Here is a 27,558-nt window from a genome sequence, read left to right as displayed (position 1 = left end):
CCACTTCAGGTGTGTGTGTATGTGTGTGACCAAAGAAAGAGAACATGGGTGACACACCCCCCGGCATGCCTGACTTTAAATATCTTGAGGCCGAATAGAAATTTTCTGCTCATTTTCTCGGGTCTGGTAGAATCAGGTGGCAACTTCAGGATCTTCAGGAAACAACCCAAAAGACTACACAAAATCTGGTAAATAGATTTATTGATATTTATCTGTGTTAACTCGTAAAATTGTTATGTTTGTACAAATGTTTTTTTTTTTTGCATTATTAGGTTTCTGCTTAGATTAATAGACTAGATTAATATCAAAAGCGCTCAAAGAACAAGTGCATAAAGAACAATATGAACAGTTAATGCATTGTTTAAGCAACATATCACATACATCTCTCACTAATCTTTTGATAAAAAAGTACATTTTTACTTTTATAGCATTTTATAATACTGCATTATAATGTTACACAGGTAGAAAGATGTGTAGTTAAGAGTCTTGCCCAAGTGCTCATAGGCTCCATTCACACAGCAGGTAGAGTGGCCCAAATCTGATTTTCTCTTTTTAATATGACCTAAAATTCGACTCAACAGTTTATACAATTTGTTTAACAGTTCATGTTCAAATGCTGCACATGACCTTCTCTCATCAGCATATATTTATGACAAATGTCATGTTGGATTGACGTAAAAGTTGCATAATTTTGGTTTGGCTGTTCAGATTGATTATTTGTTGTTGTTGTTTTTTTTTAAATACCATTTGTGCGTTTCAATCAGCAGTTAGCAGTTATCAGATATTTCTGTTCTTAATTCCAAGTTTAAAAACTTTTGTCATTTTGCAACATAATAAAAATATGATTAGTGAAAGAGGTTGTGTTAAACATTTAAAATATAATGATCAACATTTATTACATTTGTGAAAATTACATTTGAATCACACAGAGATAAAAGAATGTAGTTAGGAGTCTAGCCCAAGAAAGGTCTTGCCCATTCACATTACATAGGAGGTAAAATGGCCCAAATACATTTAAAATCTTCTCTGTTAGCCGGGATCCATCTAATCTGAGGTAAATCCACAAAATAGCAATGCTGTATGTCACCCACTTTCCTTAGCAATCATTTATAATAAATGTTGAGCTGGACTGATGGAAAAGTCGCATGAATTCTGGCTGTTGCGTTAAAATGGCAGACATCAGATGTGTATCGGTTTTGAATGCCACATATGAAAGTAGCTCAAATATGAATTACAAATATCAGATTCAGTCACTTTTTTGCTGTATACATTAGGGGTGGGCAATATGGCTCTAAAATAAGATCACGATATTTCAGGGTATCGATAGCGATATATTTGGCGATATAGGAAAACTAAAATAATTTATTCATTTCAGGAATATAGTATAATAGTATAACAGAATAATCATAATGTGGCAAAATAAATAATATAGCATAAAATAATATAATGCAGCAAAAAATATTGCAGAATATTTAGTGCATGCATATAAACTGCAAACTAAAATAATTATACAATAAATAAACCTAAAGCTTCACAGTAAATAATAGATTACAGAACAGCCCTATTATCAAGATATGGATTTTTAATATCATGATATTTCTGTGTCACGATATATTGTATACGATGTAATATTTCCCACCACTGGTATACATTGTCATGCAGACAACACATCTGTGTCACATATACCAAAAAGATTGAACAGAGCACTTTTACCTGCTGTGCAGCTAAATTTAGTCAAATTGGTATAGTATAGTGTTCTTTTCCCAGCTAGCAGTTTTTGGTTTGTAAAACTTTCTGAACGTTACTGTTAACATTTATGGAACGTTAAATCTGTCAGCTTAGAATGTTCTCTGTTTTGTTCTCTAGAATTGAATTAAATTTTGTCTCAATGTAAAGAACAACTGTCAGATTCACCTTATGTCAACAAGTACACACTCTAGTAACTTTGAGCCGTAAATAGTTACTACAGTTACCATTCAGAAATCACCTGCAATACCATACCAACTATATAGCAACACCCTAGCAACCACCTCCACCAGCAAACTGCACCCTAGAGTACTACCAGCTTAATCTCTGCTTAATGTATTCTTCCTTTACTTCAGGAAAGCCACTTTTATACTTTGTACACAGTATGTAATTATAAAGAATAGTAGCATTCTAATAGTTAAATAAGCACAGTTATTTAACAGTTATGCAATAGTAAGCCTTCAAGAGACCCTGATGGAAAGAAAGAGGACCAAAAAATGAAAGAGAAAAAAAAGTAGAAAGAGGCTTTTTACACAAATAGTCCCACAGCCAGTCTTTTCTTCACAGGGTCATAGTGAGCTCCATTAAGAGCTTACCAGTCGAGCACAGCCTGAGCTGTTACTCTACCAGAGGCTAAAAGACACCACAGGCTCAGATGGCAGACAAGCCCCCCTAAGCCACCCTTGGGAGAAAGAGGGGGCGCACATATTGTAGTGAAGACCATGCATCTGAGACAATGTGTTCTCATACGCTACCTATCAAAAGTCTTTTTTTTTTTTTTACATTTTGGAAAAATATATGTAGTATACTATATAAGTATCTATTCACAATATATAATCTATTTTTGACAAAAGTCTGATTTGTGATTGATACTTCTAAAATAAAAAAAGTTTATTATAAATGAATTTGGATGTTCAATGTATTCTGAAAACCTGAAAGGAGGCTGTTAGATGGGATGGAAGAATACAGGTTTCATATGCCATCCTGCAGCACATTTGCTCACATATGTTGCAGTTGGATCCGTAGATCCTGCATTCTTGTAGCTTGCCAAATTGTTTATTAACCCCTTTACAGGCCTTGGAACATATACAGGCTACAAATGTAGATGATATAAAATCTATTTTCTCTGCAGTAAAATGGGTTATTCACATTCTGAAAACTTTGAGGGCTTTAAAATCTCCTACAGGACACTTGGAGAAGCTGGCCGTCCACTCTCTAATATTTCACTCAACAATTTTAGATCAGTTACAGGAATCAACCTAAATTCTGCATGTTTGAAAACAGACATAAAACTAAACAAACATAACAAAACTAAAAGTTTGAAGGAGATTAATAAGGAATAATAAAAAAAAAAATACTGATTTTAAAATGAAATTTAGGAAAGTGCCAATTTTATGATTTATTTTTTTATTGCAGATAAAGTTGCAGATTTACTTACATTTTAAAAAATAATTGATTTTACGATTACAATTAGAATTTGTAGTAACGTTTATTATCAAACACGAAATTGAATAGATCTCTTTAAGATAGCTGTGTAATATCAGAGCTGCTGATACGCGCACCCAGAAGTATAAACACTCTCCGCTGCATGACACAGTCTCACTGGATATGCATAAGCTATGCCAAAGGTTCAACGCAGAGGTATAAATTGGGATTTAGTGCTCCTCATATTACTAATAGTAGTGATTAACTGTCATAAACCATGATTCCCCAGTTCATTACGGAAGTAGTTGGGGAAGTGTCTTGCTCTACAGCCACCATATGAACTTTATATTCAAACCTCTCTTACAGAACAGTAAGTGTTGTTAAAGTAGATACGGTTTCAGTCACTTTTACAACCTGTGGCAAGACCCAGTGTCTTATCAGACCACACCTGTAATCACTGATGTATCTGCTTCAGACTGCATTGCTGCATGCTAAGCTTTGCAGTAGTCATGTGTGCATATATTTTTTTAATACAGTTCAAATTTGAAAGAAACTTACTGATTCATTTGAAACCTGTGAAATTGACAGTGATTCCAAACTTGCCTTTGAGTGAATAATGAGTTCATACATGCACATCACACACTTTATGGGTGCAATTTTAAACCTACGAGTCAAAGGCTTCTTATAACTCAAAACCACCCATTCCTGTCTGCTTGGCTGCATCTGATTGGGGGTTGTTGGGGTTGTAATACAGACTCTCTCTCTTGCCATGCACTTTGACTCCATCAGGGGTGCACGGTGGCCAGGGGGCAAAAGCTGGGTGCTTGTGCTAAGCGGAAGGGCGGCCCGGAGGCGCCTCAGTAGTCCATGGAGAGAGGTAAAGTGAGCAGTGTGGTGAGGGCCACTGAATGGTGGTGTGACACTGGCAGGTCGAGGTAGAGCATTACCACCCTCTACCTCTGCTGCTTCTGAAGCATATCGCTTCTTGCAGACTATGAACCAAGAAGACCTTACAGACCTTACTGCAGTCCATAGACGGATTGTGTGTCAGTTTTCTGAGATTCTGCCCTGTCTGAGGGAATGGGTTGGATGTTTCTTTAGCTTTTGGAGTCAGAAAATGTCTTGAGTTTGGTCATTTAAGTCTGGTTGGCTTTTTTTTATCCCTTCTTAAATTGGTGCTCCCTGATGGTGGCTGTTAGTAACCTTTATTTTACCTGAACAGGCGGTTCTGAAGATAATCTCTTTCCTCTGAAAACAGCTCAAGTTTAGGCCATGCTGAGTGATTGAGATTATCAGTGCTCTTTTGGGCAAAAGCTTTCTTGGATTGACACCAAATAGATTGGATTGATACTGATTCCTTGAGCTAGTTATGTACAGCGGGCAAGTCAGAGCACTAAATGAGGGAAAAAAAAAAAAGAAATTGCACGGCTCAAAACAAAAAAACGTCTCTCTATGTATAACATTGCTTTAAAGACTAAAGCTCCATGCAGTTCAGATTGAAACAGGATCCATCATTCATCTTTTTTTCCCCTTTTCGCAGCCTGACTGATGTTGTTTTTGTTGAGTGCCCAGACCCCTAGTGCATTGCTATAACCCTAAAACCTCTACACTTGGCACCCATCCACTCACTGGGGTTGGGTAGGTACTGAAGGAATTCTTCCCATATCGGGTGACCGGTCCCATTGCCCCTGGTCCAGCTGCCAGCCTAGCTTTCTTTTTCTTGCCTTTTTTGCTGTCTGCTGGATGGGGTGATTCATGAGGGTGCTGTATCCCATGTCACAAAAGCGCCATACACAAGAGAGGTAAAGAAACTTGGCCGCTGTGGCAGGGTTCCGCATGGCCCAGTCTTGGGGCATTAGAAGATTAGTGTGTCTTCGGGTTTCAGACCCCCTTTCCTTCATCTTTTTCAGACCCCTTTTGCCCCCTATTTGCATTATTTATTATTATAACTCTAATATGGTGGTAAATGTGCCTAGAATAATTAGGTTTAGAATCAGTGTGTCTCTAATTATTGAACTAGTACCAAATAGTTTAGAATTTGTAAGTGGAGTACATCATGGCTCAATGTTAGGACCACTTTTATTCACCATATTTGCACATTAGTGCATAAGTACAAGGAGTATTAATTGAGTACTTGAGTACCCCATGGATTTATTCTGGGACTGCTATCATTCACCTTAGTTGCTCATCAGGGAATAAGCATAAATTGTTTTGTCGAAGACCAAAGTCAAAATAATGTAGACTTTGGACAGATGGTATCCTATATGTCAATGCTGTTTGAAACAAATCCTTCCACTTATCTCCAAAAATGTGACTCACTCAGCTTTTATAGTGAAAAGAACACATGTACTGCTCTCTCCGTCTGTGAATTTAAGGTCTACAAAGATCTACAACTAAAACTAAACTTGTGAAATGTTGTTTTATCCACAGATACAAAAATGAGTGCCCTCAGAAATCGGACAGTCATCTTAGCTGCAGTTGTACTGCTTCTTTCAATCACCTGTGACGCAATCAAGACAACTCAGCGCCCAAAATACCAGTACACCAAGAAGCCTCCTCGAGATCAGGTCCAGACTACGACATATGCTGGCAAACCCATAGTCACAGCAAGGATTGTGGACTACACCAAGCCAAAAGAGCGCATTCCTGTTGTTATCACACAGAGCACCACTGTCCCGGCCTATGCGGACTACCACAGTGACACAACAGTGTCACCTAATGGTGTGCAGGACAATTACACCCTAGACTATAATGAGTGCTACTTCAACTTCTGCGAGTGCTGCCCTCCTGAACGAGGCCCTCAAGGGCTAAAAGGAGACATGGGGCTTCAAGGTGAGTCTGAATATCAGAAACAGGTATGTCTGCAATGAGGACAGTTCTTCTGTCAAAAAAAGGCTAAGAACTAAAGACTAGGATGCACAAGGCACTGTCACTATGATCCAAGGATTGCTGGTTCAAATCCAAGATCCCAGATACTGCTTGACATCAGCAGCCAGAGTCCGAGACAGCACAGTTGGCCTTGCACTCTAATGGATGGGTTGATTCCATTTCTTTTAGTAATAGAGGGAGTTTACATGAATAGGTTTATGCCACTGGCCTTCCCAATTGTGGAGAAAATAGGAAACAATAAAAGTAATAAAGTACAAAAAGGGTTAAAAGGAACTAATTCCTGTATGATATTTCATATTGAGCTTGACTAATCTATTTGAATTTTTTTCTTTGTAGGACCTCTTGGTCCAAAAGGGGACCCAGGACCTAAAGGTCCCATAGGACCTATGGGGTTAAGTGGAACTCCGGGATTCAAGGGAGACAAGGGTGAGAAAATTTAACTACAGTGAAAATATGGGAAAACACTTGAATAAAATGATAAAACATTTGTTTGTAATGTGTTTTTTTCATTTCTGGATAGGAGAGAAAGGTGAGAAAGGAAGCAGTGGAGCTGTGGGCTCTCCAGGGATTACAGGGAAGGCTGGGATGAAAGGTAAATTTTGAGCTCGCATAATATATTAGTTGCACCCAGAAGGAATACATTTACAAGAATAAAATTGGCGATCTAACAGTAATTGTGGACATCCTGCGAGCAGCGATGTCCTCAATGAGTCATCCTCTTAGACCCAGCACCATTGGCAGACGGTTGCACGACGGTGGATTGCATGCATGCAGACCACTAGGACAACTGCCCTTAACACCACACTACATTACATTTACAACTGCCATGTAGGTTCTCAGAATGGCAGCAAGTCAACTTTAGTGACAAATTCCGCTTTTGTCTTTGTGGCCAATGAATTAGTGTGCGGTGGTTTCATGGTCAGAGCCAAGATCAACGATTTGTTGTCTTTCTTCACACATCCAGGTGATCAAAAACTACTCCCCCACCCCAAAACCTGCAAGAAATGTGTGTTAATATTTAAGCTGCAAATAATGGATTATCACAGGATACCACTAGGAACCTCTACAACTTCATGCTGAGACATCTGGCATGTTGCATTAGCAAACAGGGCAACCAGACCCAATACTACTTCTGTATGCACTACTTCTGTATGTTTAGCTCAATAAAAATTTTAATATCAGTCTAAATGTTTAATGTTTAATCATTTATTGTCTCCAGTAACTTTCAGCATTGCAATCCAGCATCTTCCTTGTGGGTGCAACTTATTTTTTGACATTAAGTAAATAATGTCACTGTTCCTGCATACCTTAAAGGAACTATATACCTGAACAATATGCAAACTTTTCTTTTTCTTTTTCATTCAACAGGTGAAACTGGCACCAAGGGTGAAAAAGGGGCAGGTGGTCTGCCTGGGTTCAAGGGAGCAAAAGGTGAAAAAGGAGAACCTAGCGAGAACACGACTAAAGGTGACCGAGGTGATCCAGGCAGAGATGGACCACCAGGACATCCTGGAAGTATTGGAGAGAAGGGTGAAAAGGGTGAAAGGGGAGAATGTGGCCTACTTGGAGACAGGGGACAGAAGGGAGAGCCAGGTGATCCTGGGTCCCCAGGTGTGCGGGGAGATCCTGGACCTTCGGGGCAACATGGAATGCATGGGAATCCTGGAATACCCGGAGAACGTGGTGAGCCTGGGAGTCCTGGACCCAAAGGGGAAGCTGGACAACGGGGCCCTCCAGGTCTTAAAGGTCTGAGGGGTCTAAGAGGAATGAAAGGGGACCGGGGACCTCAAGGGAAACGGGGGGATCGAGGACTTCGAGGACTAAAAGGTACATCCGGTGAGACCATAGGCCGAATGCGCTCTGCCTTCAGTGTAGGCCTCTACCCCAGCAAGTCCTTTCCAGCATCAGGCTTCCCAGTCCGATTCGACAAGATCTTCTACAACGGAGAAAACCATTACGACGTCGCCGCCAGCAAGTTCAACTGTACCTACCCTGGGGTTTACGTGTTCTCCTACCAGTTAACGGTGAGGAACAAGCCCTTGCGTGCCGCACTTGTGGTGAATGGGGTGCGTAAGCTGCGATCACGAGACACACTTTACGGCCAGGACATCGACCAGGCCTCCAGCATGGTGCTTCTGAAGCTGGCAGCTGGAGACCAAGTTTGGGTGGAGACTCTTAGGGACTGGAATGGCGCCTATTCAAGCAGTGAGGACGACAGCACCTTTTCGGGGTTCTTGCTCTATCCTGACTGATGTACAATTTAAATTGCAAAAACAGATCTTGCACTGACATCTGCATGGCCATTGTGTGAAGGCCAAGTTTTTGGATCTAAGCAAAAGCTGCCTGTTTAGGTTTATCCATAACCATCTCCATCTTTCCTAATACTGATCTTGAGCAACTGGTCATCCGTCCCACATCTGAAGACTTTCTGGGTTTAGTGACTTCAGTGTTAAGGACTTCGAGGACTGGTCTTAAATAAGAGGCAGGGTCAAAAACAACTGATTTCAGAGCAGTGTAAACATCCACCATTGTTTAGCAGTGCTTACACCACCATGTCGATAGACAATGTAGACACACACTGTATATATTCTTGTAGGAAACAAAAGAATCAATTGCAGTTTGATTTCTTTTGCCATTTTTGTTTTCTACACAGACTGCTAGCTTTGCTAGTCAAAACCGGATCCATATTAATATTAAACACGATCTATTTAATGGTCAATTTTTGACACAAACATTGTAAAAAAAGATTGAATGATTTCTATAAGATATACACATACTTTTTTGCACACTTTCATAACTGTCAATGTCAAAATCTCATTTTTGGGGTTACACTCAGATTATGGTGGTTATACTTCAGGTGGAATAATGCCCATTTTTTTTGTTCGCAACTTGGCCTGGTTCCTAATTTCAAACTTCTTTAATATAACATAAAGTGAGAGCTGATTTGACAGTTTTGATGTAACCAGCAAAACATATATACTCAATGAATACCAGCATCTTCTGAATTCATAGGTGGTATCTATGAAATGAGAATAAATATGAATATTAAAGCATTGGATTCATTTGGATAAATCACACTGTTCATTAAAGATATACGGCTGTATGTTTATTATTCATAACTTCATAATGTAACAGTCATTTATGTCATTTAAAATCTTAAAAGTCTTAAATCAGGCAATTGTGAATATATTTTATATTAAAATCAAACAAGAAATATGATCATCATTAAGATTTCACATCTTTACAAATGTAATAATATTGGTTTATTTCCCAATGACATGGTCTTAATCCAGTTGAAGCATGACAGTTATTAGGGGTAGACAAATAAAACATAATTTGACAGAAGTGGTATCAAACCCATGTCCCATTTGGGTGTGAGAAGCCAGCAGCTGATATCCTTGGCTCTTTTCTGGTCAGGGACTTGGCTCTATCAAAAAACAAAACAAAAAAAACAAAAAAACAAAACAAAAAAAAAAACAAAAAAAAAAAAACAAAGATGAGCTCCTTTATTTTCTACATTATAAATAATAAACCTACGTTAAGCAGGTTTATTAACCTAATCTGTCGTTTTTTTAAAGTGGCAGAGAGTGGAGATGGGACAAATAACAGAGTGGTCTGGCAGGTTTTGGCAGAGGTTTTCTGGCCACACTACTAATTGCAAAATTACTTGGGTTGTTGGGGACACCTCTTCTAATGAATGCCTTAAGCTACTTTAAACTGCACTACTGCTGACATAGATGCAAATTTACTGATGATCCGTGATGGTTTGGAGAAACATGTCATCTGCTGGTGTTAATCCACTGTGTTATATCAATTCCAAAGTCAATTCAGTGTTTCCCAGAAAATATTATAGAACTTCATGCTTCCCTCTGCTGACAACTTTTATGGAGATGCGGATTTCATTTTCCAGCAGGACTTGGCACACTGCCCACACTGCCAAAAGTACCAAATGGTCTTATATAATATTCTAATCATCAACAATAAAAAAAAATGCTTAAACTAGATCACACTGTGTGTAATACTTTCTATATATGAGTTTCACATTTTACTTTATTTACTGAAAAAAGTATATATATTTTTATATTAAATTTTTTTGAACATGCACAAGTATAGTGTATCTGCTCATTTAATGAAGCTCCCAGACACTTGCCTACATTTTTATACCTTCACTTTCTGACTCGCAGCTCCACCTGGTCGCTCCACTTCTCCAAATGCAGAGTCCTCACGCGCACTTTGCAGGTGTAGAACCCTGCGTCATTTTCCTCAGCTCTTTGGATGGTGTATGCTTCGTGGGAGGAGGAGGGTCCCAGCCTCTCCTCATCTTTGAAGAAGTAGTAATCTATACTGTGGCCTTTTTCTCTGGCATTCAGCTGGGTCACACACCTGAGAACCACATTATCCCCTCTCTTCACTGAAGACTTCTTAGGCTCCAACTTTAGCACAGGAGTGACTAGTTTATCTGTGATTGAAGAAAGGATGAAGAGTGAAAAGGAAAGCTTTAACCAAAATATGAGAGGACGCAGTTTTGTAGCCACGATTTTGTGACGTGTGGCGAGTGATACTGCGACAGAGCTGAACTAGCACTTGTGGTTAGCATGTTAGCTTGAGGCTACCGTATTAGCTCGGGGCTACAATATAAGCTTGTAAACAGCTTTTTGTTAACAGCTTTTTGTAAACCGCTTTTGTTTCAGATATTGTACTTTCATAATGTTAAATTTTGAAATAAATTATATATATATATAAAAAAAATTATATATATATATATATATATATATATATATATATATATATATAAAACCATTAAAGAGACAATATGATACGTTTTTATTACATTTTATTTTGGGCTCAGAGGTCAACAGAATGTTTCTGTGTTTTTTTTTTGTACCCAGTTTCTAATGTTTTTTCCAGCTAAATGTGTGGATATAAATAAATAGTGAATATAGGACATAAAAAAATTGATGGTTTCAGATTTTTTTAAAATTTTATTTAAAATGAGATGTTTTTACACTTTATGAACTGGAAAGTGAACAGTGCATGTGTGTTTAAAAACTGTTTTTCCACTATAAAAATCAGTTAATAAATAATAATAATAAAAAAAAGTAAATAAAAATAATGAATAATGGAAAAAGGTCTTACCTAGCACAGTTACAAAAGCAGGCTGGGACTGGGCAGAATGGAATTCAAACCTTTGAGTCCATGTTGCCCTGCAACTGTAAAAACCCTGGTCCTTCAGTGTGAGGCTTTTAAACACCAGGTCTTTGCTCTTGGATTTGTAGATCTCAACGTCATCCTTATAGAAGATCACATCCACCAGCACTGGCTCATCTCGAACACGGCAGGTCAGGGTCATGCTTTCCTCGATGAGTACAGGCTCTGCTGGGACTCGCAGGAGGGCCCAACCACCTAATGATGTAATATAATATAATAAAATACTATATTTATGAATGAGAAGTCCATCAATTTAACATGGCTACTTCATTGACCGTGTATATGCTGTGGGGGTGGGGGTTACGGGGGCAAGTAACACAAAAGTAACTAGTTACTTTTATAGTGGAGTAACTCAGTAACTCAGTTTTTTGGAAAAGTAACAAGTAACTATAACTAATTACTTTTTTAAAGTAACGTGCCCACCACTGCTGATCAAAAGGACAAGAAAATATAGCTCACCATCCACATGTACAGTGATAGGCTCACTGGGAAGTGAGTTCAGCGAATAGGGCCAGGCCTCAATGTCTTTCTCTCCTTGGCAGGTGTAATTTCCACTTTGCTGGACAGCTGCATTTTTAAAACTGTACACCTCCGTGGTTTTCAAACGCTTGCCATACTGGAACCAGTGGTATTTCCAATTTGCTCCCGGGTCATCAGGTATGCTGCACTTAAGCTGGACGTCTTCCTCTGAGAAGAGGCGAGCCTCCCCCGTTTGTACCGTAATTTTGGCCAACACAGGAAGAGGTGTGGGATCTGGAATGGGGGTTAAAAATGGAAGAAGATGACCTCAAATAATGCAAGTAAAACAAGTTCATATTCATAAAGTTCAGAAATCAATATTTAGTGGAATAACCCTGTTTTTAAATCACAGTTTTCATGCATCTTGGCAGGATCTTCTCCACCAGTCTTACACACTGCTTTTGGATAACTTTATGCCACTACTGGTGCAAAAATTCAAGCAGTTCAGCTTGGATTGATGGCTTGTGATCATCCAGCTTTCTCTTGATTATAATCCAGAGGTTTTCAATTTGGTAAAATCAAAGAAACTCATAATTTTTAAGTGGTCTATTTTTTTCCAGAGGTGTACATGTACATTCTTAACATTAAAATGATTCTTAGATGGTCAAGCATGCTTCACACTGAGCACAAATTGCAGTTACAATATATAGCAGAGGCCTTTTAATTTAAATGAAACAATGGATACAGGGGACCCCATCATACACTCTGTTGTGATGCTTATTGTTATCAACACTCTATTTTCACACCTTGTGCCTAGTTTGACCTAACACTGAAATACTGATTCAGTTAATGCTAGAAACATGCAAACATGGCAGAAATGTCAGAAACATGCATATTAAGTATGTATGTATTAAAGCTAAAACCAAAAATTAACTGCATATTATTTTCGATGTTTTACAGCTATTCCAGTTTTAGCGTTTTTAGAATGTTTTCATAGACATTTTTATAATAAGGAATCTTAGGTTTAGTGTGTCCTAGCAATGTTAGCATAGCATTGCTAGCATCACTCTGAACACACCATCCCCACTGTCTAAACTGTAGAAGCAAACTTTAGATAATTCTTCACAGAACTATTTATTTAATGTCTCAATAAAGACTGTTTAATTATTTAAACCCTTCCAACGAATAACCACATATCAATATCAATTGCCTTTTTTATTGTGTAAATATATTACATACAGTAGCAGTCAACACCTTCTAATTTAATGTTTTTTTTCTTCGTCTAATTGATTTTCTACACTGTAGAATAATATTAAAAACATGAAAACAATTAAGGGAAACAAATGGAATAAACACGTAATAAAAAAAAAGTGCTTCTCCTCCACAATCCCGTGACCTAAACCTAACTGCCTAAGATGGTGATTTGAGGTGATTTGGGATGAGCTGGAGCTTCACAGTGTGAAGGAAAAGCAGCAACTATTGTTCAGCACCTCCAGGAACTCCTTCAAGACTCATGAAGACACTTCAGATTAAAATACCAAAAGTGTAAAAAATCTGTCCTTAAAGCTAAACGTGTTAACTTAGAAGAATTTAATGTGTAAAAAAAAATATTCTGGTTTTACTTTTTAAAGTTTACTAAATAATTCTGCATGTTTTCCTGTAAAGCTTTAATATAGATGTCAATATTAAATTTACAAAATAAAAAAAAAAAAACACTGAAAGAGAAGATGTGTGTCCAACTTTTGACTGGTACTTTATTTCTCCCAAACATGGTTTATTGAAAAGGCTCAAATATTAAACTGTTAAATTTAACATAATCTATTAATAATTACTTAATTCATTAACTTATTGACAACAATTCTTTATTGTACATACCTTGAGACTTCACAATTGCAAACAAAGCCAAAACAGCTAGAAAAAGAGAAAGAACAAAAATGTATTAACATAAACATTAACATGGAATCATCACAAATATGATATCTCGTACATAGTTTATTCTTTGCTCTTACTCACCGACAGAGCCTGGTAAGAAGTCCATGGTGCTGCTACTGCCTGTGTCCTGCTCTGTGATCAGTTTGGGAGACAATAAGCCTTTATATGTTGAAAATGATCCAGAGAATTTCCCCTTTTTTGTGCTTTGAAAGCAAAAAAACAGGAAAAGAGCACTTATGCTACTTCCCTTCTGGTTGAAGTGGTGTGTTGTGTTGGTTCACCACAAAGATATAGAAACGTTCCACAAGCAGAACAAAATAATACCCAGAAATCCTTAAAAAAAAAAAAAAAAAACTTAACTTACCAAACTGTAAAAGAGTAAAAAAAATAAAATTAAATAAATAAACAATAATAATAATAAACACAGTAGAGAATCATTTAATCCTCCATTTATTCATAGACTTTTATTCTCAGTATTTTCAGGTTACGCTGAATAAACGGCTACAAAGCCGCTACAGAGCCAGCAGTCTTTGGGCACCACCATTCATGTTGCATTAATATATGCATTAGCTGCAGTGTGCATGCGGCAGCAATGTTCTCAGGAATTACGTATTCTTTATTTTATATGTTATATATTCTATATATAACAGACATACTTTGGGAACACAAATGCATCTATAATTAATTGTCATCAACATGTCCATGCCTTTTAACAACTGTTTAGGCCAAGGATTTTAAGATTCCCAGAGCTGGAACCTACACTACTATTCAAAAGTCTGGAATTTGTTGTCATGCAACTACAGGTTTACATTTATTTTATTAGGGAAAATAAAATAAAATTAAATATAATAGTAATTATATAAAATAATTATAATTATATATTACAACTAATTCCAAACTTTTAAACAGTGTTGTAACGTGAATACATAGATACACAGACAAAAAGACAGACAGACAGACAGACAGACAGATAGATAGACAGAAAGACAAACAAACCTCATATGGAGGTTAATATGCAAGTTAAACAACACAGTAAATGATATCACACGGTAACCACACAATCTTAATTTAGTCAACTCTTCTGATTGTTTACATTCAACATTATTAATATTAAACCTATTAAAAGCTATGGAGTGACCTGGTTTCAGTAACAACTAAATCAATGACATATTATTTTATAATAAATAACTGAAAACGCAAAGACCAAACCCTAAGGGAATGCACTTGCCTGTACAGAATATCCAGGAACATCCCTGATTAATACTCATTGCAAAACATTGCTAAACTTTTATTCATGTTTCCTTATAAATAAGAACTAACAGCACAAAAATAAACTCATTCTGACCTACATTAACTGAAGACTGGACTGTTCTATTTTCATGAGGCTTTCAGGTTAAAAAAGTGCATAAGAATGGCTGATCCCACAGGCCTCCGTCTGCACAGAGAGAAAGTTGCCAAAGACCGAGAGGATGATTGAGAGAGAGTTGGCCAACAGTTATTCTAAGAATGTAAGAGCACACTGCTACTGTAGCTCCCTGATGATAAAATTTCTGATTAAAAAAAAAACTAATATGAAGCAGCAATATCAATCAATCAATCAATGTATAGATTTTCAGTCCTGTTGAAAAAAAATATATACAGCTCTAGAAAAAAATAAGAGACCATTTCAGTTTCAGTTCTGAATCAGTTTCTCTGATTTTGCTATTTATAGGTAAATGTTTGAGTAAAATTAACATTGTTGTTTTATTATATAAACTACAGACAACATTTCTCCCAAATTCCAAATAAAAATATTGTCATTTAGAGCATTTATTAGACTTTAAACAATGCAAAGAAAACCAATATTTGGTGGAATAACCCTGGTTTTGAATCTCAGTTTTTATGCATCTTGGCATGTTCTCCTCCACCAGTCTTATACACTGCTTTTGGATAACATTATGCCACTCCTGATGCAAAAATTCAAGCAGTTCAGCTTGGTTTATTGGCTTGTGATCATCCATCTTCCTTTTGATTATATTCCAGAGGTTTTCAATTTGGTAAAATTAAAGAAAATCATCACTTTTAAGTGGTCTCTTATTTTTTTAATGGTATAATTTTCTATGTCAAGTTTTGAGCTGCTGCTGCTGCTCTAACCTGACATGCTAGAGACATTCTCACCATAGACATCCAGTTAAAATGCCAAAGCTCAACGTGTTCAGTTAGCACACTAAGCTTTAAACGATCATAAGTGAGTCTGCTGACACTGCTGGACAGCGCTGCAAAAAAAACCAAGTCGAGGTGACACAGGGCACCACTGACAAACCCCATCAGAAAAGAAATGCTGCTACCAGGCATCCTTCTCACCATCATGTGTCTATCTTTTATACTCTTTTCATTGTGGTTCAAGTTTTAACAGAATATTATTTAGCTTATTGCTTTTTCCTCAGTGGTTATTAATATATTATCTTCTGAATGGAAGACTCGCATGCCACAGCAAAACCCCCATTAACCAACTTCCTTAACATCTGACCAGCCTTGCAGTGGTTATCTTCATGACAAATGAGAAATGGTGGGAGAATAGAGATTTCCTAATCTGGAGCTTCCTCCTTCTGACCTCAAAGTGTGCAAGTCAGCAAAACAAGAAAACAAAAGAACAGATTCTGAAACAGATCAGAAAACTCCACATTACTCACAAATAATCACGAATGTGCTCTCACAGCGCCTGGTTTCCCAAAAGCATCACCATTTACTGGTAGAGAGAGAATTTAGTCTGGTATAGGGGTGTAAAACAATATTGATATTTCGAAGAATTGTGATATTATGAAATAATATATATTAAAAATACTGTATTGATTTTTAATTAATAGTACAGACAGGAGTGTTGCACTTTGTCTTCAGATCTCTGTTCTGATTGGACAAAAAAAAAAAATCATCTTGCTTACAGTAACGAAATACATAACAATATACTGAATCTATGTAACTTGGCCTGTCACGATAACTCTATTTGTTTGGAAGATATATTGTAAAAAAAAATATATATATATATGTGCAATAAACAATATCGCATTTTAAGATGACTTTATGATAGTGATATAATTAAATAGAATGACATTATAAATGCAATTACACTCTTTTAAAAGGAAATGCACTTTTTACATTATTATTGTAGTAATTCAAATTATTTTAGAAATTAGTAATTATACAAATAATCTACATATTATTATTTTTTTTTAACAGACTTTACATTAGCTTAATTACATTAATGGTCTCTCTGTGTATTTGCAATGTTTGAAGTATGGAACTTAGACCTTAACCGTAGCCTGGCATAATTATTGTAATGTATGAATATGTCAGTTGATAACTGATAAAAAGCTCTGGAAAGAAAAATAAAAGACCACTCATAAATGATGAATTTCTTTGGTTTGACCAAAATAAAAACCTCTGGAATTTAATTATGAGAAAGATGGATGTTCACAAGCCATCAAACCAAGCTGCTTGAATGTTTGCACCAGAAGTTGCATTAAGTTATGCATGTTTTCTTTGCATTATTTGAGGTCTAAAATCTCTGAATCTTTTTTGTTATTTCAGCCATTTCTCATTTTCTGCAAATAAATGCTCTAAATGACAATATTTTTATTTGGAATTTGGGAGAAATGTTGTCTGTAGTTTTATAGAATAAAACAACAATGTTCATTTTACACAAACATAAACCTATAAATAGCAAAATAAGAGAAACTGATTCAGAAACTGAAGTGGTGTCTTATTTTTTTTACAGAGCTGAATATTACTGTCATTTTAGGACAATTTTATTCAAGTGATAATATGAGAATATAATAGTAAATTTAATGCAATTATATTCTTTTAAAAAAACAATTAAATTGTAATTAATTCAAATATTCAGACACTGAAATTAGAATATAAATATGTAAATAAATAATACAAATAAAAATGCTGAGCTCTTTCTGCGAAGCTAAATCTGAGGTCATATCCATATACTGTATGTTAATCTAATAACTTAAGTATCATGACAGGCTTAATCATAACTCTTGTTTCATAAAACATATCACATTACCATGTTCTTGCAAATTCACAGTCCCACTGTTGTGCCCACTCGACCATTTAAAAACCATCTTTGTGCTGAGATGCTTTCAGGAAACCCAGCCTAGATTTTGGATTCTGTTGGCCAGCTCAATCCCAATAAGCAAAGCTTTACTTAAAACATAACTGTTGAGGGGAGCTCAACTTAAACAGAACGATGTGCAAATCTAATCCCTGGTACAGGAAAGACAAATAAAACACGGTATCTTGCAAATTCAGAGAAGAAACCATCACCCAATTCCAAACTCCAAAACCTGCAGTCAGCAGGGCCCAAGCTGAGGGACACGAAGGTTAGCCTACATTTTAACAGTCAAGATGCCATTTGGTGTGGTTGGGTCACTGAATAATGGCTCGATGGACGTGACGATGGAAAGCTACCCAGCAAACACCTGAGGCTGTAGAGGAGGGGGCAGACCCTCGCTGTCGACGTTGTCCGAGTCAATGGCGGACGTCGCTGTGGGCTTCGTCTCAAGCTGAAGCCCTTCCAGGACGTCCTGCACGGAGCGCTCCATCCCGTCCTTCCACTCAATGAGGTCATTCTCCATCCGGTGCGCTCCCTCTATTACTCTCTCCTGCCGTGTCTCCAGGTCGGTCAGCAGGTCTAGCTGATGGTAGGTCTTTGCCACTGGAGCGCTGCCTCCACTGGCCAGCTCTACTCTGTGGCTCCTTTGTGAGGAAGAGGGTTCCTGTGATCTGGTAGGAGATGCCTGGCCGGACATGTAGCGCTCAAAGTCCTCTGGACTCAGGCTCAGAGACTGGGCATCCAATTTCTCAATGAAAGCTACGGCACAGCACTGAAAAGACAAACAAAATTAGAGGAAGTCTTTCTGGAGCATTTCATTGTGGAATTAATAATACAGTAAGAGTGTCTCACTGTGTTTGAATGTTATTGATTCAGCACACAGCATTAGTAAGGTCATCTATATAAAACAGCAGCACTGCATTAAGCTTATAATAACTTCCATTTAAAGGTGGTGTAAGTGGTTCTTTGAGAGATGCCACAAAGGGATTCATTTTGGTTTATAAGTAATATAACATGTAAGTAATAGAAAGGTGTAAGGAACTTTAACATTGGTAAAGAACCTAAAAAATGTTTTCTTTAGAAGTTAAATGTTTATTTAAACCAGCTTTCATAGACCTACAGGTCAAACTAGTCCATTTCGAATTTTTAATATACAGGAGAATTATTTGTAATAATGCTTTGAGCACAAAATGTTAAGATGTACCTTAGCTGGGCTTAACTAGTGTAAAATACTTAAAAATAGACAAATTATTATTTTAATGCGTTTAATATGTTCCTGTATGTATATATTACACAAATACTGTTCTGATCAAACTGACCCAGTAGTGACAATGAGGGCTTTAAAAGATAAAAAAAAAACACACCAAAATGTAAAGCATGTACAGTAACAGTCTAAAATTTGGACATTTCATTGAATGTCTTAAAAATAAATGAATATTGAGGTCATCCAGACTACGAAGGAACACATAAGGAATCATGTAGTAACTTAAAAGTGTTACACAAATCATAATACTCTGTGAAGAAGCATTTAGGTGCTGTTATCTGGGGTGCTGTTAACTTGCTGTTTCTGAGGCTGGTAACTCTGATGAACTTCTCCTGTGCAACAGAGGTAACCCTTGCTCTATTTTTCTTGGGACAGTCCTGATGAGAGCCAGTTTCATCATAACGTTTTTGATGGTATTTGTGACTGCACTTGAGGATCCTTTTAAAGTTCTTGTAATGTTTCGGCTGACTGATCTACATTTTGTTCATTTTTTTTTTTTTATTTAGTTAAGAAGTTCTTACCATAATATGGATTAAACCCATTACTCAAATAGGGCTATTTACTTATTACCAACTCTACCTCATCACAACTTTACAACTAATGCTTTCAAACACATTAAGAGGCAAGAAATTCAGGTAATTAACTCTTGAAGTTCAGCATTAGTATTAATCTACAACGCAGAACATTTTAAAATAATGAAAAAACACTGAATTTAAGGTGTGTTCAAACTTTTGACTTTATTATCATTTATTGTTATTGTAGGTAAACCACGATACGAGAGTTATGATTAGTATACTGCATTATATTAAAGAAAGATATTTTGTGGGGTTTTTTTCTGTGAAAAAAGAAAAATAGGTCTCTTTTTGGCACCAGCAGAATTGAAGCTCTGTACTCACCAGGTTTGTAAAATAGTATCCGTCCTCTCCGCTCATGAGTCGGCTAGGGTTGCAGAAGCGGGTGATGTACTGTATGTTGGACTGTAGGCGGGGTGGGTTGGCCTTCAGTACCACATAGATGAGTGTTGGCAGGAAGTCGTCGGCGGACGCAGCCTCGCGCTTGCTTCGCTTGATGGAGTTGAAAATGTGCTTGCTGCACCTGGTGACGTAGCTAAGTTTGTCCTTGGGAACACGCCTGGAATCCATCTCAATGATGTCTGTGACAAGAAACATTAAAAAGTGCCAATAACGTAAAAAAAATATATATAGTTATAGTATAAATATAGTTTAAATTAAAGGCGTTTTGAAAACAAAATTAAAAGTATGCCTACAAAAACTCTGAACAACAACCAAGCACATTAGTTTACTGCTGACCTTGGAAAGCCATGAGCACACATCCTGACATGCAAGCACACACACACACACCCACACACACTTCCTTAATGTGTTGACAGAACAAGAGTAAAAATTATTAGCAACTCCAAAGTCTTAGATCTTCTCTCTGATAACCTGCCCTGCAACAACAACTGAGCCAACCTGAAAGAACCACCTCTGAACTGAGCACAGCAGGAAGTCTACAAGTTATCAAATAATTAATGATAAACCATATATCCAATAAAGAGCCATAATGTAGTTTAACCAGCCAGTAATCTGATCCACATGGAACAAATTGAGAAAGATATTATAACTTAGATGACCTGAATGTAACAAACTTAATTCTTCTGCAACTATCACCGAATTCCAAAAGAAGAGAAGAATGACGATAGTAGACTGCACTGTTTATAGCATATAAATTGCTACATAAATAGGGGAAATGGTGTCTCTCTCATACTCACTCTGGGTCAAAATGATCCTACTACAAATCCAAGACCTATTCATATCTATGTAATGGTGCAGAAGTATTCCAGTCATATTTATATAAAATCTTATGATATTAATCTACCACTGCAGTCCACATAATGCCTTCACTTCTGATGCTGCTTTTGTACGACTCAGCTTGTCAACAAATGCATGTGTACAGCTGTCCACGAGGGAGTACTTAAAAGGAGATTTGAATTGACAATTCTCACAAATTGCTGCTTAAACTGTTAAAAAATAATAATAATTAAACAAAAAGCTTAAATAATAAATAATGTGTTTTCAATGCATGCTAAGATATCTTGCATGATTTAACCCATATCTCAGTCACAAAGCCACAGTGAAATATTTAGTAACACTTTAAATTTAGTTGAATTATTTTTAACTAATATACCAATTTATTTTTATTTACAACATTCTTAATCCTTACAATTTAGTAATATTTAATAATGTCTCAACTAGTTCAAAATGAATAATTATTTAAGACATTAGTTAACTATTTAACAATATTTATTACTGTCATAAGTACTGTTGTTTGTGACCATTTATTGTAAAGTGTTACCAAGTATTTTAGTATTTCCCCCAAATCATTACAGAGTTGTTGTTTTTTTATTTTTAGACACAATATAAGAATAACTGTCAGATTTACATTATATCAAGAGCTGGTGCTGTTGTTTTAGATGGATGCCTGTGTTTCAGGGTGAACTTGTGTTTGTGTCTTGTGTCTGTACCTTCTGGCACACTTCTTTTAATGTTTTTATAGTCTGTATCATTTATTTTGACACCCTCATATTGACACCCTTTTATACAGTGCAAAATTTCAGAAGTACATGCAAAAAAGGCTAACACAGAAAACTCTTACCAGTAATGGCCTTTATTACACTGTCAGACACTGCAGGGATCTCTTCGTTCAGTGGGGCACCCAGCATCTGTACAGTGACCCAGTGTAAAGCCCTGATAGAAAACAGGTATATACTCATTCAGTAGAAATAAACATGTAAGACAATAACATCAATACACATATCGTCGATGTCCAATGAAAAACAAGTATCTCAATTTTTAGATTTACTACATAATTTGAACAGACAAACTATCCCGCACACTGTGCTAAAATTTATTGATGAACAGACCAGAAACACTTAAAAATTACCTGAACTAAACTCTTTTTACATTGACTTCCATTGAAAGTTTAGAAGGCTTTTTCCATCTCCTGTAAAGTTGCTGTTTTGGAGATACTTGTTTTTCATTGGACAGTTACGATATGGTCTATTTCCATTTAAGATAAGCAGGCAAGGGGGAATTATTATTTTCTTTTTTTTAAGTCTCATTAAGCTAAGCCCTTCTCATTAGTCTGTGCTTGTACTGATAATAAAGATTGCTGACCTCTGATGACCTCACCTGATTCTCTTCTGAATATCCAGGTCTTTGACCTCATCATCTGCAGACTCTGGGCAGAAAGCCTGCTCATATAAATGCAGCATCATGTACTTCTCTACCTCGTCCATGACAGCCTCTACCCGGTCTGGGGCCCCTGGTTAGCGTTCACATGGAAACACAATAAAAATGCCACTTAGAACAGCTTGGATTTGTAAAATATTTTAACTGATAAAAAAAAAACAAAAAATTTGACTTTTTACTAAATATCAATTAGAAGACTTGTACACATTGTAAGCTTTATCTACCACAGTGAAACTTGGTGCTTGCTCTCAGGTGTTTGACTGGAAGTTACATACATTTGTAGATGGTGTTTAAGCGGTCAGATAGGTTCTGGTAGAAGTCCTGTACAGATTCTGAGAGCTCCTCAGCCCCAAGATCCTAAAAAGAATGTTAAAGAAACTCATGTTACGTCAGTTATTGATCAGCACCACAATCTAATCTGTTAGGGCTTCACTGTTTTAATACCCTTAATTTAACACAGAAAGGAAAAGTGTGTCTAATCGTATATACAAAGAAACAATGTGGCTTCAGGTTTTTATTTTAAACAACCAGGAACACACATGATTGCACTTGTTTAATCAGTTGGTTAATATTCAAACAACTGATAGTATGTGCTTCTGCTCGGCTGGAATAAAAACCTGCAGCCACAAAACCCTTTGAGATTAAGATTGGATGGATACACTGCTCAAATGATTGTGGGCACTCCTTCTAATGAAGACATTACTTTACTTTCAGTTATAGCAGTTCTAACTTCTTGCTGACAGAGGTTGTACAAATGCACACACAAAGCTAACAAAAACTGTGTACAAAATTACAAGGCATTCTACTAGATCTTAGAGCATTGCTGTAAGGATTTGATTGCGATCTTTGACAACTAACAGCGTTGGTGATGTCACAATGTTGGAAACTTTAAACAATGATTGTGCTTCAAATTGTTGTTTGTGTGAAGCCATAGACAAATCACTTCTTTTTTTTGGTTTGTAATAGAGATGTGTCAGTGTGAGAAACCAGTGAAGAACCTTTGCAAGAAAGTTCTGGTTGTTTAGGTTCTTGATAATCCTAAAAGTGGTTCTTCTATGGCTGTGGTTCTGTAACTTATAAAGTGATGTACCACTCATTATCTAACCAAAACTTTAAAGTTGGTGTCCGTAATTTTTAGGATTTTAGGAAGAATCATTTTGAACTGGGCGGGTGTGATGCGGGCTCCTTTCAGTGCGGATGAATTCGATATTGCATATCCATAAAGAATAGGTACCTTCTTGTAGGCCACATGCTGACAGTAGGCATGGCACTGCTTAAAGATCTCTCTGCCCGGCTTCTGCAGGGTCTTCAGAAAGTCGATGAACTGTCTTGTGGCTTGATCCGTGTCAGCAACAGGCTGCTGGCTGATTGAAGTGGTGGGTGTTGACTGTGTCTCTTGAACTGTGGCATCTAGGGAACAATACACATTTGTGACATGAGGAATGAGTATGTTATTTACCCTCACATCTACAGAAATTAAAGGACCCATCCACCAAAATATGATAATTACCATCACCTTCCTATGAGCACAAGATCATACCTCATTTATACCTGGAGATCCCAAGTCATCCAATCAAATTCAAGACACACAGTCTAAAGCATTCACAACATTGTTTAAATGTAGATCTGCCCCTGTAACATCAGGAAAGTCTGTGTTCCATGACCCTGCATAACCATCAACTTCCCTTTTCCCTGAAACATGCCATTTCCAATCATCCACTGTTTTCTTATTCTAAAAAAACACACACCATATTGACATTTGCCAGGAATTTAACGGACGAGTTCATGAAAAGTTAGAGTGCTGACAAAGCAGGGTCCTGAACTACAGGTTCCCACCCATCACTTCCCTTACAGCTTTCACAACACCGAAAATGAAAGTACAAATCTTACTTTCCAATGACAGTTCTATTTAATTTATTATTAATACTTTATTTTTTAAAATAATATCTATTTAGGTTTGTCACAACCATTTCTATTTTGTTTGGATGATATATTGACCCTGAACAAGCTGTAATATCAATATTCAATCAATATTATTGTCAATCTAAAGCCACTGATTAAATAAATAGTATAATATAATAGCATCAAAATGTATTTTATTTATTTATACATTTTTTAAAATAAAATGTACTTTAATCTAGTTGCACGCTTTAAAAAATTAGACAGTAAAATTGGAATATAATTATTTTATAAACATAAAAACAATATAGCCACTGTTTTTTACACAAGGCCACACATACTTGTCTATTCATGATAACAACCTCTCCACCTTCTACAACATTATTAAGCATTTAATTACTAAGATAATCGTTAATTTATTGTACAATAATTTGAAAACATATTATTGTGGCAGATGGATATCTATTTTTTTCCTTAATGAATGAACATCTAGCAAATTCTAACTCCTAGTTTTAACTGTATAGTTTAAACAACAGCAGCAACTATGCACTCACCTTTGTTCAGGCCAGTCTTTGGGGATGTATTAAAGAATTTCTTCACTTTAGGGACTGCGTTTGCTTTTTGAACAGGCCTCTTCTCGATTTTGCTGACCTGGGTGGTGGAGGTCTCTGAGTGTGCCCTCTGCTGGCTACTCGTATAGGCCGCAGCTTCTTCCTCTCTTTGCAACCTAGATGATCATCAAACAACATTATGTGTATTACTGTACTATTATACTGTAATATTACTATAATATTATACAGTTTATACAATTTCTGTTTAGCATTAAACCATTTTGCTGCAGATAGAATTAATCTAGCACTGTCATCTTGTGTGGTTCCGCCCTGATCTAAATATATCAAACCTATTGTTTCAAACATGCTTTTACACACATTTTTAAAGGCAACTGTTTTATCTTGCTTTGTGTTTATGCATAAGTCACCCCCCATTTATCATTTAAACAGAAAACTGACCACAATCTGGGCTCACTGGCATTGCAAATATTAGCATTTTTTAAAGTGCATACTGGGAGTACATAAAATACAATCAGAGCCACATTGCTCTTCCTCTCTTACCTCTCTGCCAGTGCCCGGTCCTCTTCTATCTGCCTGGACCGAGAATGAACGCTCCTTTCCCGCCAGCACTTGGAACACAGGCCTTGCCAGGCTGGATTTCCAAAGTAGCCACAGCCTTTCTTACATTTCAGGTCTGACTGATCCACATGGATGCCTCTGTGCTCTGAACGAGAACTCATTCTTCACTGCTGGCTGGGCACACCTGCATCGGGCAAAAGCAATGTATGTACAGTTTTGTCAGTAACAGGTTTGTGACAATATATGACTGTGTCGCCTTCTGTTCATAATAAGCAATTTCTCACCCTCTTTTTATGAACTTACAAAATATATATATATTTTTTATATATATTAAAATATATATAAATTTACACTTCAGTCACTTTACTTTCTTATCTAAACCACGCCTCTTTCCAGACCAATTCCAAAACATATTTTTAATATTACTGTGAAATCCATCATTACTAAACCAAACCAACAGCCTAAACCTTCTACAGAACTGCATTAAGCCAATTCACACAGTTTTACACAGAATACCTCATATATATACACTATACTACCAAAAATATTTGCTCATCCATCCAAATTACTGAATTCAGTTCAAATCACTTGACCACATGACCACAGTTTTATAAAACCAAGCAACTACTGTAGGCATGCAGACTGCCTTTAAAAGCATTAATGAAAGAAACCTGTTATTATATACAAATATCATTTCTAGTCTCTGGTATCCTCGCTCAGCTCATCTGGTGGTGTATTTCCTCAGTTATTTCTGTTTTTTCTAATTTTATTGCTTTAAATTCTCAAACGATTATAAAAGTAAGTTTGTTTCTACTTCCTTTACTGTATTGCTCACAGAAACTATACCTTAAACATGGCACTTTGGTGACGATTTGATAGTAAACACGTAACTGTAAACAGCCGACTGAATTAGAAAAATGCATTTAAAGGGGCTTTAAACCCCCTGATTTTTGCTCAAGCTTAAGAAAGTCTCAAAAAGGGGAAGGGTGGTTTTAAAGGGGCACTGGGTGATGTATGGGTTTAGAGGTGGGGCAGTTGGTTGAACTGCAGCAGCAGCAGCAGTGTGCCTCTGAGAGCAGTGAGACGCAGATGGTTAGATATCACCAGGAGGGTGGTATTATTGATTGTCTGATCTGCATAATGTGAGGTATCTGCGTACCAAAGTACACGGACATATCATCCACACCAGTCCTTTTTAAGGGTTAGAAAATGTTTATTTAAATTTTAAGCAGGATTGGTAACTTATGTGTTCATATTTCAATATGAACACATTTCAGCTGTTACTGAAAAAATATGGTTTAGGGTTTAGTGACTCTTTAATTACTATAACATTTACATCTACACCTAAATGTGACTGAGAACTATCAGCCCCTTATAGGTAAATAGTGTAACGTTATTAGAAAAAAGTTATTACCTGAATTAATATTTAATAGCTAGTTAGGTTATAGGTTAGTTAATCTTATTATTTGGCTAGTTAGCTAAACTGCTGACACACCACACCGCTGCTGCTTGGCTGTTGACAGGCGACACAATCAACGTTAAGCTAAACCAGCCAGCTAGCGTTAGCCACAACAGCTAGCTAATACACCCAAGGGTAAACAGGGCGTTTAACAGTAAATGTCACTCAGTTTCTGAGTAATTATAGACCTGAAAAACACCCTATTCATCTCAGCAGCAGGTTTAGTCATCCGTCAGCTTCTTCTATAACTGCTGACACACTCACAGATTTAACTACTGCTGGAACAAACGCAGATTAGCCGGACAGCTCGCTGTTTTACTGACAGTAATATCCAGCAAGTTCACGAGAAATATTTATCTCTTATTTACCGAGGAGAGCGCCGCTAGCACTGTCAGCCCGTCCTGTCCACTCTCACACTGCTCAAAATAATCCCCTGAATGTCCAACTCTGCTGATTAACCTCAACACGGCTGTTATCTGTGTGTGTTTCAGTTTCCTGGGCGTACGGTAAACGCAGGATGTCAAAATAAAAGTCCCCAGTAAGGCCTAAAACAAGGGCTCCCCAGTCTTATCCATAGAGGTTGGTGTTGCAGAAGCACACCTGATTTTACTTTTATTTAATCTATACATAAAACGATAGATAGATAGATAGATAGATAGATAGATAGATAGATAGATAGATAGATAGATAGATAGATAGATAGATAGATAGATAGATAGATAGATAGATAGATAGATAGATAGATAGATAGATAGATAGATAGATAGATAGATAGATTTATAATATAGACAATTTAG

The 27,558-nt window shown here is 36.7% G+C and overlaps 3 protein-coding genes across 3 annotated transcripts; 1 reads left to right on the top strand and 2 right to left on the bottom strand.

Annotated features, from left to right (window-relative positions):
* Positions 1-83: 83 nt before the first annotated feature.
* Positions 84-9,167, top strand: otol1b (otolin 1b). Its single transcript, XM_007258421.4, has 5 exons — positions 84-188; positions 5,602-6,003; positions 6,397-6,486; positions 6,581-6,652; positions 7,429-9,167. Exons 2-5 carry the CDS (start codon positions 5,610-5,612, stop codon positions 8,310-8,312), a joined length of 1,440 nt encoding a protein of 479 aa, XP_007258483.2. The 5' UTR covers positions 84-188; positions 5,602-5,609; the 3' UTR covers positions 8,313-9,167.
* LOC103021574 (high affinity immunoglobulin gamma Fc receptor I) lies at positions 9,145-13,966 on the bottom strand. Its single transcript, XM_022662618.2, has 6 exons — positions 13,741-13,966; positions 13,603-13,638; positions 11,728-12,021; positions 11,197-11,463; positions 10,225-10,519; positions 9,145-9,487 (listed from the first exon to the last, which is right to left on the bottom strand). The coding sequence occupies exons 1-5, from the start codon at positions 13,763-13,765 to the stop codon at positions 10,227-10,229; spliced, it is 915 nt and encodes a 304-aa protein (XP_022518339.2). The 5' UTR covers positions 13,766-13,966; the 3' UTR covers positions 9,145-9,487; positions 10,225-10,226.
* A 126-nt stretch (positions 13,967-14,092) lies between these two features.
* On the bottom strand, positions 14,093-27,274 carry rabgef1l (RAB guanine nucleotide exchange factor (GEF) 1, like). The gene is made up of 9 exons (XM_022662624.2): positions 27,130-27,274; positions 25,285-25,486; positions 24,727-24,899; positions 23,508-23,683; positions 22,549-22,630; positions 22,214-22,346; positions 21,678-21,769; positions 19,919-20,175; positions 14,093-18,530 (listed from the first exon to the last, which is right to left on the bottom strand). The coding sequence occupies exons 2-9, from the start codon at positions 25,461-25,463 to the stop codon at positions 18,111-18,113; spliced, it is 1,512 nt and encodes a 503-aa protein (XP_022518345.1). The 5' UTR covers positions 25,464-25,486; positions 27,130-27,274; the 3' UTR covers positions 14,093-18,110.
* Positions 27,275-27,558: the final 284 nt, after the last annotated feature.

This window comes from Astyanax mexicanus, chromosome 4 (genome assembly GCF_023375975.1).
Source record: "Astyanax mexicanus isolate ESR-SI-001 chromosome 4, AstMex3_surface, whole genome shotgun sequence".
Lineage (NCBI taxonomy): Eukaryota > Metazoa > Chordata > Actinopteri > Characiformes > Acestrorhamphidae > Astyanax > Astyanax mexicanus.
The sequence above is the reverse complement of the archived record's forward strand: the minus strand, read 5'-3'. Positions and strand labels throughout refer to the sequence as shown.

What these genes read in the sequence shown, in the direction of transcription:
- otol1b (XM_007258421.4), top strand. Translation starts at nt 5,610, where the DNA reads ATGAGTGCCCTCAGAAATCGGACAGTCATCTTAGCTGCAGTTGTACTG. An exon ending in AGGAGACATGGGGCTTCAAG is followed by an intron (nt 6,004 to 6,396) that starts GTGAGTCTGAAT and finishes TTTTCTTTGTAG; the next exon opens with GACCTCTTGGTCCAAAAGGG. An exon ending in GGGATTCAAGGGAGACAAGG is followed by an intron (nt 6,487 to 6,580) that starts GTGAGAAAATTT and finishes ATTTCTGGATAG; the next exon opens with GAGAGAAAGGTGAGAAAGGA.
- LOC103021574 (XM_022662618.2), bottom strand. Translation starts at nt 13,765, where the DNA reads ATGGACTTCTTACCAGGCTCTGTCG. An exon ending in CTTCTTACCAGGCTCTGTCG is followed by an intron (nt 13,639 to 13,740) that starts GTGAGTAAGAGC and finishes CTCTTTTTCTAG; the next exon opens with CTGTTTTGGCTTTGTTTGCA. An exon ending in TGCAATTGTGAAGTCTCAAG is followed by an intron (nt 12,022 to 13,602) that starts GTATGTACAATA and finishes CCCCCATTCCAG; the next exon opens with ATCCCACACCTCTTCCTGTG.
- rabgef1l (XM_022662624.2), bottom strand. Translation starts at nt 25,463, where the DNA reads ATGAGTTCTCGTTCAGAGCACAGAGGCATCCATGTGGATCAGTCAGAC. An exon ending in GACCGGGCACTGGCAGAGAG is followed by an intron (nt 24,900 to 25,284) that starts GTAAGAGAGGAA and finishes ATGATCATCTAG; the next exon opens with GTTGCAAAGAGAGGAAGAAG. An exon ending in GATACTATTTTACAAACCTG is followed by an intron (nt 18,531 to 19,918) that starts GTGAGTACAGAG and finishes TTGTCTTTTCAG; the next exon opens with TGCTGTGCCGTAGCTTTCAT.